This window comes from Tricharina praecox, assembly GCF_024521635.1.
Source record: "Tricharina praecox strain CBS 144465 chromosome Unknown BZA05scaffold_9, whole genome shotgun sequence".
NCBI classification, from domain to species: Eukaryota; Fungi; Ascomycota; class Pezizomycetes; order Pezizales; family Pyronemataceae; genus Tricharina; species Tricharina praecox.
Window position 1 is genome coordinate 413,328 of NW_026250411.1, and position 14,692 is coordinate 428,019.

Genomic DNA, 14,692 nt, shown 5'->3' on the forward strand with positions numbered 1-14,692 from the left:
AGTCCAAGATTCAGGAGTTTAACCCCTGCAAGGGCCGACAGGATTTATTTTAATGGATGCAGCGTGTCGTGTTCGGGAGCTGCCGATCCCGATTAATATTCCCCTGTGGTGTGCCGTGTCGGCAAGGTGAAACTGGAGATGCCAGCCATATGTGCGACCACAGCGACCACAGTGGCCAGAGGCCAGAGTGCTCAAGGGGAGTCTAGTCCGCAGAGTTCAACGAGCGAAGAAAAAAAAGACATTCTTTTCTGATGAAGGTTATTCGCAAGCGAAACTGTATAGGTAGATGCCACATCTCCCCTTTCCGTCGACGGCGATGACTTTCTCACTGGACACCGATAGGGCGTGCAGGAACTCGTCGAGAACGCGCCGCCCTCGTGAGCCCGGACCACGGCAAGCCATCCCTTCGTTGGTCCCTGAACCAGGCTCCTGTCTTGGCGGCCGTGCACGTGAATGGTTCGGTAAAGTCAGGTGACATAGCGTCATCCCGCACAGCGTGTCGTTCGCACCGCGATCGGTTGGGATACGGTCCTGCGTTGAAAACGCTAGTGCACATTAACCACGAACTGGCATTGGCACTGTCACACCTTCACTCTCATGGCAGCTGCGACACCATCGCTTGGCGCGCTGTGTGAACTGGAAACAACCTATGTACTATAGGCGGCGATATCGCCATCACTCGGTTTTCTCGGTGAACTGGAAATAGAAGTATGTAGGCAACAGCATCACCCACTGCGCTCAGTATCTGGAAACAAAAGTATGTAGGCAACAGCATCACCCACTGCGCTCAGTATCTGGAAACAAAAGTATGTAGGCAGCAGCATCACCCACTGCGCTCAGTATCTGGAAACAAAAGTATGTAGGCAACAGCATCACCCACTGCGCTCAGTATCTGGAAATAAAAGTATGTAGGCAACATCATCGCCTCGAACTGTAAATAAAAGTATGTAGGTGGCAGCATCACCCAGTGCGCTCAGTGAACTGGAGTAAAAGTATATGGGCGACAGCATCACCTAGTGCACTCGACAGCATCTGCGCTCAGTGAACTGGAATAAAAGTATATAGGCAACATCATCACCTGGCGCGCTCAGAAACATCACCTAGGCTCTCAGTGAGCTGGAATAAAAGTATAGGCGACATCATCAACTGGCGCGCTCAGAAGCATCACCCAGGCGCTCAGTGATCTGGAATAAAAGTTTGTAGGCGACAGCATCACCCGCGCTCAGCAGCATCACCCAGTGCACTCGGTGAACTGGAATAAAAGTTTGTAGGCAACAGCATCACCCGGCGCGCTCAGTAAAATGTCGCGACAGGAAATAAGAGACAAAACACTCTCGGTAAATACATCTATTACAATTCCTCCGCTTGTTCATTTTGTGAGGGTGGAGTCAATTGTGTCAAGTGTCCCCATTTCTGTAGAATCTCAACCCGCGGTGGCGACCCAAAAACCATTCCCCAGCGGAGTACTTTCTTTGAATCGAGGACAGAGAAATCTTCCTGAACGATGGTATTCGCGGTGAGTCGGCAAAGACACTGTGGTACCGATCCGCGGCGACAAAACTGTGGTATCCGCGAGGCGAAACTGTGGTATCCACGGCGAGGAAATTACAAAAGAGCAGGAGCTGTCAGTCGGACAGTGAAGGACAGTGAACTTACCAGCGGATGATTCGTTGCGGACACAGTGTGCTGTCCGCGTCGCGGAAGGTGTGTATGTGGTGAATGTTTGGTGACGGTAACGCGTCTGCAGAAGGATGCCCCCCTGAACGGATATCCCCTGAGCACTGTGGCGCTGTATTTTTATTTTTATTTTATTTTTTATTTACTGGGCCCAAAAGAGTTGAGCGGTTTCAACGCAGGACCTACTCCCGATCGGTTTCGCTGAAAGAGCAGTTGAAGGGAGATGAGAGGAAAGGTGTCGGGGGGGCGGGTAACTACTGCCACGGTCTGGTGGGTCGTGTAAATATGTACCTATGTAGGTGCATCAGACGCTAATTCAGTGGTAGTTCGACTCGGCTTGAACGACAACAACTTTTGCATTCCCGCTCACTCGGAAATGGGCAAGCCAGCGAAGATCAGACGTATTAGAGTTTAAAGATCAAGAAACGATGAGTGGGATCTATTCTAGATGACGAAGAAGGGAACACCTAGCTTATTCCTCCCAAAGTCTAACGGCGAATTGATCTTATGCTTCCAAGCGGCGATCTATCATACCTGTGAAGCGGGACGCTGAAGGACATGCAGGTGAACACCGACCACGACTGCGATATCGGCACCTTTCAAGATGTACCTCGACATGCATGGCTCACGCTCCACCTTCATCATCATATGCAGCATAAACTTTCACGATCGTAATCAAAAGTCATCACGCTCGACAATTAAATCCATTGAGTACGTACGGATCGAGTATGTACGGATCGATATGTACATGCACAAAACGCCTTCTAACCAACAGAAATGCTTTGTGTCTCCCTCATGGCTTAGCAGATGACTTAGGTCTGTCGCCCACCTTGTTGGTCTTCCCCCAGTTGTGAGAGGACCTCCTGTATGCGTCCTCCTCGTCAGTCCAGTCCAACTCAGATCTCAGATGCACCGGGGGGAAGAGGATACCTGCGACTGAACTTCTTCTCCAACCAGCTACCCTTCTTGACCTGGACCTCCTCCTCCTTCTCGGTCTTCTTGGGGACGGGCGGGAAGGTACGGTATCCGCCCTCGGTCGGGCCGGCGGGGAAGTTCTTCACCGCCTCCTCGGGGATCATGCTGGTGGTGCGGGTGGTCCACGAGGCGTTGAGCTCTCTAAACGCCTTGATGCGGGACTGCTCCGACATGACGGTCGAGGGGCCGCCGCCGAGACACTTTGGGCCCGGGGCGGAGAGGTCGAAGTCATAGTGCTCTTCTTCGTCGTCCGCGGGGGAGGAGACGCGGGATGCGGAGCTGGCCGGCGGCGGCGGCGGCGGCGACAGCTGCGGAAGCTGCGTCTTCTGGTGGTGGATGCTCTCCACAGGTGTGATGATCGACAGGCCCGTGCCCGAGTCGTTCTGGTGAGGAGATGGACGCCACGACATCTTGGTTGCTGGTTGACTGGTTGCGGTGAGGTGTCTGGGGCCCAGGTGGTGCTCGGGTTGGAGCGGGGTTGTAAGTTGTATGTGTGCGGGGGATAAGACCTTGAATCGGGTTGAGAGATCGAGAGGCTTCTATCCCAAAGTGTCTTCGGGCGGGGGCAGAACTGAGTTTGAGGGAACGCTGCTTATCGCACGACGTGGGCCACACGGCACGTTGTCGGTTCGTAGGAGTCGTTTTTATGTTGCATACAGGGTGGGTTGTTTATCAAATAGTTGACTGGTGAAACCAATCGAAGCTCGGAACGAGGGAGGGGTCGGGTTTTTGTACAGGTTGGAGATAGACTTCGACAGCGCAAGTGCAGCGCAGTCACACATTGTGGGGGTGGATGTGACCGAGGGCTTTGAACTTGGCCCGTGCACCACCTCCCACCACTGAGGTATTGGGGAGCAAACATGATGCGCGTGATTCGCCTTTTCGGTATGCACGAGCTGGAACTTTAAGATAGACAACTATACACGATTTCACATCCAGCATGCGACACCAGCTGGACATCTACACCAGCACGAATACCGACCCGTCACGGACTAGCTGGTAATCCACGCAGCTCGGCGAGTTGAAGAAGGGAAAGCTAAGGCGCAAAGGGTGTAGGATTAGGTTGTTTGTGACCGCCGTGGAATCTATGACATACTCAATAGGGACGAAGGTTTACAGTTTTTTCTCTCAAAGTATTACACTCTAACCTAACTCCACCACTCCTGCCTACTCTACCACTCTGTCATTCTCGTCAAAGCTTCGCTACCAGAGTCTTTCCTGACGGACGTTTTACCACTCCCACCAGCAGAGTTCGAGTTTGTACCAGATGACGGCTTTTTGGTTTTCGTGACGGCTTTTTGGTTCTCATGACAGCGAGGGCTGCGCAATCCTCTTTGGAGTCCGTGGTGATGTAACGGACAGGAAGCTGCCCCCGATCTTGCATGTGGATGACGTCGAATTATGACATTTTGCTCTTGCTCTCGGTACATGGACCATGGTCTCGCTGGTGCAGTGAAGCGGTGCCGGCTCTGGTGGCTGGCGCGGTCACCTTATATGCGCGGACCCCGCCTGGACTAGTGTTTACGTTCCTGGACGATCCTTCGCAGAATCTATGATGAGGGATTATTGTGTTTGTCTGGGAAAGAGATATAGTACATACACTGAACAACTTCTGGAGAGCAGATATGACACCATGTGAGTGCGCGAACTATATGGAGATGTGACGATACTAAGGAAACGCAGACCTAAACAAGCCCCAGAAACGACCGTGTGGACGAAACTGTCCTCAGGAAACGCACGGGCGTCCCACCGGCTACAGCTATCTGTCTACCTATACCTCTCTCTCTCTCTCCTGCGCTCGATCCTATCACACAGTGCATCGAGCGTAGTCTGGAGGTGAGCCCTCTCACCCCTCAACCTATCATTCTCAACCTTCAAGATTTCATTCTCCTCCCTGAGGCGATCGATCTCCCTTCGCTGCGCGCGCTCCCTCTCCTCGAGCCTATGCATCCTGTTCTCCCCGCGGGATTGCTCCCGCTCCCGTTCCTGTTCCGCATTGCGCCGCTTCCGCTCCCGCTCCTTCTCGGCATTGCGCCGCTCGATCTCGCGCCGCGCTTGCATGTCCTCCTCGACTATCGCCCGCGTGTTGATGTCGATGCGCTGCTCCTCGGGCGGCGGCGGCGGCAGCTGCGGCGTGCTGCTCCAGAACCGCCGTGGAACGGGTGATAGCGCCCGCACTGCTGCTGCTGGTGGCGGCGGCGTGCTGTCGTGGTAGCGGTATCGGTAGTATGGTGATGACATCGTGGGGAGATGTTGCTGATTCGATTCGACCGAGGTGTGAATGCTGTCAAAAATAACTGCGGCAGGGTGATGGGTTGTGAAGCGACGTTGGGTGCAGACGTTAACTACCGTTCGACGGATTAACTATGGTCCTTAAATGCGGTTCGCCCGCACCTAGGCCCGTCGGTACACAGCGGCAAATATCGGCATGCAGATAGCCGTGGGAAATACGTGTTTCGTTTCCCACTGGTCGGGCCGGTGATCTTGGTCATCGTTGTGGCGGAGTTGAAATTTTTACATGCAAACGGTGGGGGGAATGAAGTCATCTTCCCGTTTGGTGTGGATGTGGCCTCTGGGGTTTGATAGGTACTTGGCTACCTATTCACAGTTGTACTAGTAGGTACAAAGCGTGCACGAGCGAGTGATATGTACCACAAGACTTTCCATGAATTCCTCTACACCTCCCACCCCCTCCCACGCTACTCCCCCCATCTCACCAGCTACTCCCCTACTCCCCCCTCCACCTCCGAAAGTTCCCCCCGCACCTCGCCAGCTCCTCCCTACACTTCCCAAAATCGTGTTCGATAACGATCCGCTCAGCCCTGAGCCTCTGCACCTCATCATCGAGCGCCCTCTTCTGCTGCAGCAGTCGCTCGACCTTCTCCTCGAGCCCGTGGATCACCTCCTCCCTTCTCGATCTGTGGGTGTGGGTGTGGGTGTGGGTGTGGTGACGGGGCGGAAGATGTGGTGGATGTGGTGGATGTGATGGTTGCGGATGTGGAGGTGGAGGAGGTGGTGGCGGTGGGGATGACGGCCGGTAGCTGCTGTACATGCCCCCCGGCGGCGGAAGGTGGATCCGCAGTGTGTTCACGTTGTCGCTGCTGGAGGAGCTGCTGCCCCGTCGGCGGGTGGTGAGGTACGGCGTGTGGTGGTAGTAGGACATGATACTGTGGCTTGGGAATGTGTTTATGGAGGATGTGGGCTGTGGCGATGGTGGGGAGGGTGGGGTGGGGGGGCATGGATGGATTTATAAACCGTCTCTTGACCTGCTTGCTACCAGGGGACCGCAGCATGGAGCTCTGCAAACGACGACGGTTCAGAACAATAGGAGATCTTCCCTGGGATCCGGGCGGGAGGATCGGTGCGTGGCGTTTCGACGACCCACAGACGGGCGAGAGTGTGGCTGTGGTTGAGCCAGCACGTAGGATGGAGATCGTGGCCTGCTCCTTCCCATGAACCCGTGAAGGGATTGGTCACTGGCTATGACTCGTGGTGCAGCGGCGCCTCTTTACCGCTCCGAAAGCACGTGTTGTCTGCCGTCTACCGCCTCCCGCGCTGTGTAGTCGTGTGGCGTTGACAATAATCCAGGTAGCTCCTCTCCCATGATCCATCACTATAACCACCCTCGAACGAGTGAGTTGCACACCGATTTCGATCCACGCCTACTTTCCCAATCACTTCCATTCCATTCTTACTGTCTCCCAACATCAGCCATAGGATCAGCCGCCCAGCAAAAAACGATGAAGCATGACTTGGTACTCCTCTCATCTCCCCCCAGTTCCCCACGCCGCCTCGCTGCAGTAGGTACAGTAAACATAGAAAAATTCCCCCAAAGAAAAACGATAACTCCCTCCTCCTCCTCCAACATGAATGATACAGTCGAAAATAAAAAGAGAAGAAAATAAATTAAAGAAATAAAAAAAGAAAACTATATAATAAAAAGGGTATCTGCGCCGAAACTACCAAAAACGAGTGTCCCCAGCCCTGCCATCATAAGAGTAGTAGCTTCAAAGTTCAAAGCGACCGGACGGATATATGTACACAATCATACAGCACCCCCTCAACACACACACACACACACACACACACACACACACAGGCACACGACTAACTGCCCTTCCTTCCCGGCTCGATGCGATCCATCTCCCTCTCCACATCCTCCTTGATCCGTTCCAGGATCCCGCCCAGTCCCTCTCTCCACTCATCCTCGATCATTCCGACCTTCTCCTTCAGGTCCTCAGTCAACCGGCGCTCCTCGCGCCTCCCATCGTCACCGTGCACCGCCTCCGCCCTGGCACGGGTGAGTGCACTCTTGACACCATGGAGCAGACAGAGCAGGCCCTCGCCCTCCTCGACGCCCAGGCCCCTCATGGCGCCCTCCGTCTCCGCAATCTTCCGTTCGAGGTACCTCATGGGCTGCTGCACCCACTCTGGGTGTTCCGACGACTCCTCGGGCGGGATGATGGGCACGACGTTCTCGAGGTTGTCGGGGATCTTCTCGAGACACTCCATAACCAGCGGAGCAACCTCCCAGAAGCGCGAGCGCGCCTCCTCGACGCCGAGCGTCACCTGGTTCTCGGTGAAGTCCATAAACTGCTCGTGGCGGAGGATCTTCTGCTTGTTAAATTCCGCCAATCGCGTCGCCGCGTCCTGCGTGAAGAATGCCGACGTTGACTGGAAGCGGCTCTGATCGCGCGCGGTGCGCAGCGGCCCAAGGGTGAGGGATTTGTAGCGTTCATTGCGCTCCGTGAGCATTTCGAACACGCTCTGGTGCAGGGTTTCGCGCACGTCGAAGATCCACTTGAGCGCGGTGAGGTATTCCAGGAGCTCTGGCTGTTCCTCCGAGTCGGCGGCAAGGTTGGGATTGCGCGCTTTGATGAGCGCGATGAGATCCGAGTAGGCGGCCGTGGCAGCGTTGATCCGTTCGTGGAGGTCGCGGTGGGCCGGAGTCACGACTTCGACGTCGAACGCTTTGAAATCCTCCTCCTCGGCTTCGTGGTTGATTTTCGTTTCCTCGCGCTCGAAATCGAGGTTGAGGCGCTCCATCTCATCGTAGTGGAGATCGCCGCGGGAGTAAAGGCGTTGGATCCGTTCAGCTTGACTGATGCGTCGGCGCTGCGATTCGGTTACGAACGAGTCTTTGGTCTTGCCAGTTTTCTCGGCGAAACGCTGCTGCAGGTCCTTGAGCATGGTCAGATCGTTGAGAGTGCGGACCAGATCGCGGAAAACGTCGAGACGCGGATGGCAGTTGTTGATGGCGGGGTATTCTCTGGGCCAGACTGGAAGAAGCGTGAGCAGCGGAGCGATATCGAGGCTTGTCTTGAGGTTATCTCTTCTCCTAGGAACCCTAGTCCGAGAACTTCCCGGGGCCCGCGATCTACTGCGCGATCCAGCTTTACGGTCCGGGGGATAAACAGTTGAGTTCAGGTATGAAGCAGCATCATGGCTGATACCCGGACCAGAAGTCAAGCTCCGGGGGCTATTCGCCAATTCTGCGATCTCTTTCAAACTCTGGCGGGGTTTCTTGGTGAACCTTTTGCTGCGTCGTGGGTATGCGGAGCCATACACACTGTCATTATCGTCGGAACGGACAAGCTCAGAAACAGAACACGATCCGCCGTCGTCGTTCGAGTTCTCCCACCATCTGGAGCTGGCGCGACCGCGAGAGGACTCTTCTTCTGCGACGCGCTGCTCGTAGGCTGACATCGCCGAGGTGGGGAACGAAGCGGCAGTTAGATTTTGTCCCCACCATTGCGTACCCGGACGTGTTTTTTGGTCGGGCGGCGATGACATGTCGATATCTCCATCCCGATCTGCACGCTGGCGTCCAACAGGCGAAATTGGGGTAAGACTTTCGTGCTCCTCCATGGCAATCACCTGAAGGATTTTGACAACACGTTTCAGATCCGTCGGATCGGCTTGCGAGTACAACGGCTGTCGTATTTTGCATTCCCTCTCGACGAAGTGCAAGAATATGCGGAGTTTGTCGGCATCTGTATAGGCGGCATCTTCGGCCTGCAACATCTCCTTGTATCGACGTCTTGTCTGGTGTATGAAGTCCTCGGGCCCTTCCGGCTCCTTGCCAGTGTCCTTCCTGCTTGGACCTTCGCCATTCGCTTTGAGTGTGGCATTTGATTCGCGATTATTCAAGCCGGGCGATATCGGCGAGGACTGCTGTGGCGGTGGCGTAGGAAGTTGTGGACCACGGCCTAGATCTTGCGTGACAAGTTGTGGGCCAACGGGTTTTCTGCGAACTGCTGAACCATTCAGAGCGGGATTCGAATCGCGGTACACTGTGAAGGTGGGACTCGGTTCGGGCTCGGTGAAACTTTCTATAATGATGCTTTCACGCTCCCTTATCAATTCTAAGGTGTGAGGGGGAGGGGACAATTGCGGCGGGGCGACTTGGGCACAGTTAGCATTTTTTGATATGCGGGAGTGGCTTGCGTTGGAGGCCATACCTCTGGCGGGAGTGATGGCTCGCGGCGACGCCGAGAAGGATTGTTGGTTCGGTAATGTAGCCGCCCTCCTGGGCGAGTCTATTGCCTCTTTCCACGGATTATTATCTTCCCTCCTCTGTCGTTCGCGTTCCTCCTCATGCCGTGGGCTTGCCCTCTGTCTACCACTATCCTCCTGTTGCTCCATCTTCCGCTTTGGCGGAACAGCTGGAGGAGGAGAAGACGAAGGAAGAGTCAGAATTTCAGGCACCTCCGGCACCGGTGGACTCTGTCTACTCCCTACAAAGCCTTGTCTCGTGCTCAATGGTCCGCTGACGGTTCTCTGCCGCTGCATAAGTTGCTGAATCCTGGTCAAACTTTCCGATCGCGGCGGGGGGCCAGGTGGTGGCGGCGGTACACCGTTGGCGCCACGCGTCTGACTGTCTTCCCGATGCGCTGATGGAGGCATTGATGCGCTCATCGACGCACTCCTGCTAGCTGCGGGTGGAGGACCTGGAGGTGGAGGAGGAACACTGGTTGCATTGGATGATCGCATCTGCGGTGGTGCGGACGGATTCCGGTGTGCGTTCGGGGGGATGATCGGGTGTTGAGGTATCTCGGCAGGGAACGACGTCTGTTGAAGCCCGCTCGGTGTGTATGGTCCCTGAACTTGTGCGGTTGGTGGTGAATATCCTCTTCTCCGGGTAGGAGACTGCCAGTTTTGGGGGCCGACATTCGGCGTCAGCGGGGTAGTTGCCGCCGCCGATCCACCGGTGGGATACCCATTGAAACTTTGCAGGCTGCTGGCCGTTGATGGTGTGGGCTGTTGTGATACGTTGTTATTCGGTGACGTAGGTGTTTGATTCTGTGTCCACGTTGTTTGTCGCTGTGGCGGAGAAACCTGCAGCGCGGAACCACGCGCGGAATGCGGGGGTGAGAGCGGGCCGTTACTACGTGCTGAGAGCGGGCCGTTATGCGGGGGTGAGAGCGGGCCGTTACTACGTGCCGAGAGCGGGCCGTTACTATGTGCCGAGAGCGGGCCGGGACCACGCGCAGAGTGTGGAGGCGAGTACGGAGGCGGTGGGACTTGTTCGGTCAGCTTTTCTGTCCTGTGATGCTTCGGACGACGGAGGAGGGAACAAAGCACGCCCGGGAGAGAATAGAGATATCATCGAAAACTGAAAACATGGGAGTATCGGGTGCTATTTTGATAACAGACAGGACACACACACACGCATACACATGGTTCGCGTCGATGCGAAATTGTTGGAATGTAACAATATTACGAGAAAAAAGATGGAGCACTCTACCTTCCTCGTTCTGTCGAGGCACAAATGCACCCCCGTTTCCAGATAACTGTCCGAATGTCTGCGGATTGTACTGTCGTCCAGCGCCTCCATCCTCCCCTCGCGTTCTCATAGGACTCGGGCTCGGCCTCCTCAGACTTCCCGGTCCCACGGCGCTGGTCGTCGCCGAATATAGTGCCGGATTGTACCTGTTGCTGGAGAGCGCGAGTGCGGCGGGCGGCGTACGTGACCGCGCGCGACTGAAGATGGAGGTCGCGGGGGAGATCCCTCGACGTGAAGTCGGAGGAGGGGCAACAGCCTGCTGGAACGCGTATGGCGATGCCATCTCTATATATCGATACGGGTGGGGTGGGCTTCAACTGCTATATCAGCACTCCGGGTGATGTGATTGGCGATGCAGACCGTTCGTCCAGGAATGAATCGAGGTCGTGGGGCGTAGGCGTAGGCGTGCTGCTCTGTCGGGATTCCGGATTAACTGGCCATTCGCGGGTCCGAAGAAGCGTTCCTTGGTTCTCGTTTCGGTTCGCGATGCTGTTTCGACGCGCAGACTCGGATCGAGACGGGGTCGGAATGGGGCTGTGCAGCGCGGAGGGTGTGGAGGGCGGGGGCACGGGCGCGGAGGGGGGTGGAAGAAAAGAAGTTCGAGAGAATCAGCGAGAACGGGGCGTCTTTTTTTTTGCGACGAACAAAAGGCACGTCGACTCTCGAGGAACTCTGGTACCCCGCCACTCAGCAGGCAGAGGAGCCGGAGCGCGGAACAGGCAACTCAGACAATCAATTCCTCACTGCTCAGTCAGTGCTCACATCCTCACACAGCACCCACAGCACCCAGTGCCAACTGCCCACAGCAACACATGGTTTGTTTGTTGCCTGGGAGTCTAAAAATAACGCCTAATTGTGGTGTGGGTGGACTCGACGGGGGATTAAAGATTTTTAGGGGGGAAGCGGAGTCATTATGCGCCGGGTATAAATAGCAGGCCAATCAGGGCAGTGGGGGAGCCTTCTTGACGCCCGTTACCATAATTAGATGGACATCGCCCCTAGAAGGATGCACGAGAAATCGACTGCATCGGATGCACGACTACAAAAGGTGCATAGAGTCGGCAATCAGTGGCAGCAGAAACCCCCGGTTTCGTGGAGTCCGGAAGAACAGCATCAGAGCTGCTCCCGGGCTTGGAATTGCACTTTCGACGGAGAGCCGCAGCGTGACAAATCATGATTCGTGAATTGTCTCGAGTCCTGGCCGTTGCAGTTCACGTGGAGACTTTTCGGGTCAAATCTCTGAGAAAAGTGCACATATATGCACTCTGACCTTGTGTAAGTACTAGTACATCACTACCGTGGAGAAGTCCGCAAGAAGGCTACCGTATCACCTCACTCAAAGAGGTGATGTCTCGGTATTGCCCGAACGGGAAGTAAAACCCCCAAAAATACAGAATTGTCTTTCATATACCAGAGGCCAAGATGCCAGATACAGAAAGCCGACTTCCAGACATGGCAATAAATCACTACTCTGCTCGCCTCTCAAGTGAGATATCACAGCAGTCTGATAGCTATGACCACCCGCGGCGAAAACACCCAATGGCACCCGTCGGAACCCAAGACAGCGGACGGGAAATCACTCGACTCCTGCGTACTCTACATACACCGAACCGTCACAACCGAAGAAGCATTGCCAGCCAGCCAGGCCTAGAGTAGTCTGGATGGCCCGTTCGAACGGCACGACCACCATACGAGTTTGAACGGCATCCCTCTTCCATGATGGCAACGATCGCCTGGTGTTGTTGCATTCCGGAGATCAAGTGTTGGTGGTAATAATGATGGAGGTTGTTGGTTGATGCAAATAGATTCTATGCTCTACTGCTATGAGCAGACCCTGGACGGCAGCAGTGACGCCTCGGGGGAAAAAACCGAACAATCTCCACCGAAGCCGAAGTTCTCCACCTGCTAGGTATAGTGGTAGTAGGTACATAAGCGCCCCCAGAAGCGACGTCTAGCTGGCACTGGCAGCCCCATCCAGGCCGGCGGTACCTATCGAGACATCCGGCGATTGGCGTTGTGCTACCTGCTAGTGGGTATACAATCCTCGAGACTCTAACTACTCTAGCGAGGAAGCAAGCAAGCAAGCACACTCGACAAATTCTCATGATAATTTCCTCTATGTTTCACTCTGGAGTATGTTCGTGAAGAGCCCGCGGTCAGTTATGAGCCCCCACCACTACCAACACATCTACGATCCTCACCTCGGAGAGACATCTCTAATTCCGCTGCTCTCTCGGAAAGGAAGGAAGGCAGCACATCGCACCTCGCACCTCTAGGAGGGATTCGTTCTCCCCAGAGTCTTCCCGTGTGTTGGTCGGCGGCGCCATGAAGAACTTGGATCCCCCCCACCGACGCCCTAGGCACCCAGGCCTCTATGCAGCCCCAGGGCGCGGACGAATTTCACCGAGCCAGCTGCCAGCCCGTGTGCGTGAACCGGTTATCAGACTGCTTCTCTGAGCCTAGTTGGTTACTAAGCGCACTGCTTGACGACACCTGCGTTGCGTTGGGATGGGTTGTGGTTATGTTGCTGTGTTGCAGTGTTGCAAGATCAGAGTTGCGTTCGTTCTCTTGAGCGTAGCTAGAGTAGAGTATCCCGTTGATGTCCCTCCTCCTCTCAACCGTCGCCATCCAAGTTACATATCTCTCCTATTCGAGTACCTAGACTCCGACGTCCGCACTTGCAGGAAAGTTGCGGTATTCACATACCGGTATTCATCCCCAATCTCTCCATGATCGTCGCGTACTAGTTAGTAGAGTAGAGTAAATCCCCGCCTCGTGGAGTCGTGTATGTAGTCGTGGTGTCATATCGCCCCCCCCTGGCCGGGCGCTAGGAGGCGGGGAGTCCACCTGGGAGGCTGGCACCTGCCTGTCACCGCAAGGGTATGTACCGGTGGAGGGATGCGAGATCAAGCGGCGCATGGGGTAGCACTCGCGAGTGCAGGCGAGGTTGGGATTTTAATCGCAGGCCAGGGGGATGGGTACTGGTAGGTGGTTATGGTTATGTAAGCTGGTTTTGCATGTGCATGTGCATGTGCGTGTGTAATATCTGGTTATGATTGTCTTCACATTTTTCCAAGTTATAACTGGCTCAGTACAAATACGGCTCTAAATAGATCTAAATAGGCTCAAAGGGGCACAGTTGATCAACTGGTGTTGATAATAGTTATATAGTTCTTAGGTGCTCCTATGGCTGACCGGCGTGCTCAATAGACAGTCTTCTAGACTTCTAGTATCCGCGGCGACGATAGTGTGTTATCGGCGGCGAGCCAGGCCGGGTACTGTAGGACTGCATAGGAGGACAAGGCGAGCCGGTTGTAGGAAGAGCAGGAAGACCAGAGGATTTCGGATATCGAAGGACGGCGAAGGACAACGATACTTTTCAGCTGTGTGAAGACGAATAGGCCATGGTTACCGCGCTGTCTTCATTGTTCGTTCAAACGCCGAAAGACACCGCATCAGATTCATACGAAGCACACGGCATGTTGTTCGCTCGTCCGTTCAACACAGACAGCGCCGCTGTGGCAATGCTTGTCCATCGCGAGGGTGGCACCCACCAGTTTATAGACATCGAATTCATATTTCCAGCACGGAAAAACCCCCGCGTGGTCTAGTGGTTTAGGCACTAGGCCATGCAATCGGCGAGGGGAGTTGAGGGAAAGGTCTCAGGCTCAACCCAAGTCAAGGACCTTTCTATTCAGCTCTTGGGGTTTCCAAGCCACCCACCGGTGGTGGTGACTGTTTTTGTTTTTAGGGTGACGGAGGGGGGCACTAGGCATATATCACTCGGTGGTTTCACTTGACACGCCCAAGTCGCGCTACCACCGGCAGAGGAAACTCAGAGTTCGCGCTCTTGTGCAAAGTACGTCTTCTCCCTGCACAGCTATCAGTTTTGCCGTCCGTACATACTTGGCGCAGGCCAGTGGCGACTGAGTGTAATACCTGGAATCTTCGAGTTGATGACTTGATGTGTACTTAGTACTAGTACAGAACGAATGAAGAGCAATAAGCGACGAACTCGCATAAAGTCCCGGAGAAGGCTATAGCTGCACTGCCTACCGTTGTATGTAAGCGTTTATCCCGTGGCCGCGCAGCGAATACGCTGCATATACATACGTTTTTTTGGAAAGCGTCGCGGCCGCTCTCGCAGAATGGCGAGTGACGGGCTGTGATAGTGAACATCAAGCTCGCATTACCTGTTGCGATGGACCGATGGGCGATGGCTGATTCCAGAGGAACAAACAGCATATCGAAATG

The 14,692-nt window shown here is 54.9% G+C and overlaps 3 protein-coding genes across 3 annotated transcripts; all 3 read right to left on the bottom strand.

The window, feature by feature from the left end:
- Nucleotides 1–725: 725 nt before the first annotated feature.
- Nucleotides 726–3,062, bottom strand: BZA05DRAFT_417887 (uncharacterized protein; the record flags this gene model as incomplete). The annotated part of the gene is made up of 10 exons (XM_051485482.1): nucleotides 726–745; nucleotides 783–794; nucleotides 832–843; nucleotides 881–892; nucleotides 1,148–1,252; nucleotides 1,657–1,781; nucleotides 1,969–1,988; nucleotides 2,212–2,337; nucleotides 2,507–2,540; nucleotides 2,608–3,062. The coding sequence occupies 10 exons, from the start codon at nucleotides 3,060–3,062 to the stop codon at nucleotides 726–728; spliced, it is 921 nt and encodes a 306-aa protein (XP_051340336.1).
- Nucleotides 3,063–4,202: 1,140 nt separating this feature from the next.
- Nucleotides 4,203–5,815, bottom strand: BZA05DRAFT_435532 (uncharacterized protein; the record flags this gene model as incomplete). The annotated part of the gene is made up of 4 exons (XM_051486374.1): nucleotides 4,203–4,228; nucleotides 4,503–4,949; nucleotides 5,437–5,570; nucleotides 5,703–5,815. 4 exons carry the CDS (start codon nucleotides 5,813–5,815, stop codon nucleotides 4,203–4,205), a joined length of 720 nt encoding a protein of 239 aa, XP_051340337.1.
- Nucleotides 5,816–6,759: 944 nt separating this feature from the next.
- Nucleotides 6,760–9,558, bottom strand: BZA05DRAFT_417889 (uncharacterized protein; the record flags this gene model as incomplete). The annotated part of the gene is made up of 2 exons (XM_051485483.1): nucleotides 6,760–8,984; nucleotides 9,114–9,558. The coding sequence occupies 2 exons, from the start codon at nucleotides 9,556–9,558 to the stop codon at nucleotides 6,760–6,762; spliced, it is 2,670 nt and encodes an 889-aa protein (XP_051340338.1).
- Between the last annotated feature and the right edge of the window lie 5,134 nt (nucleotides 9,559–14,692).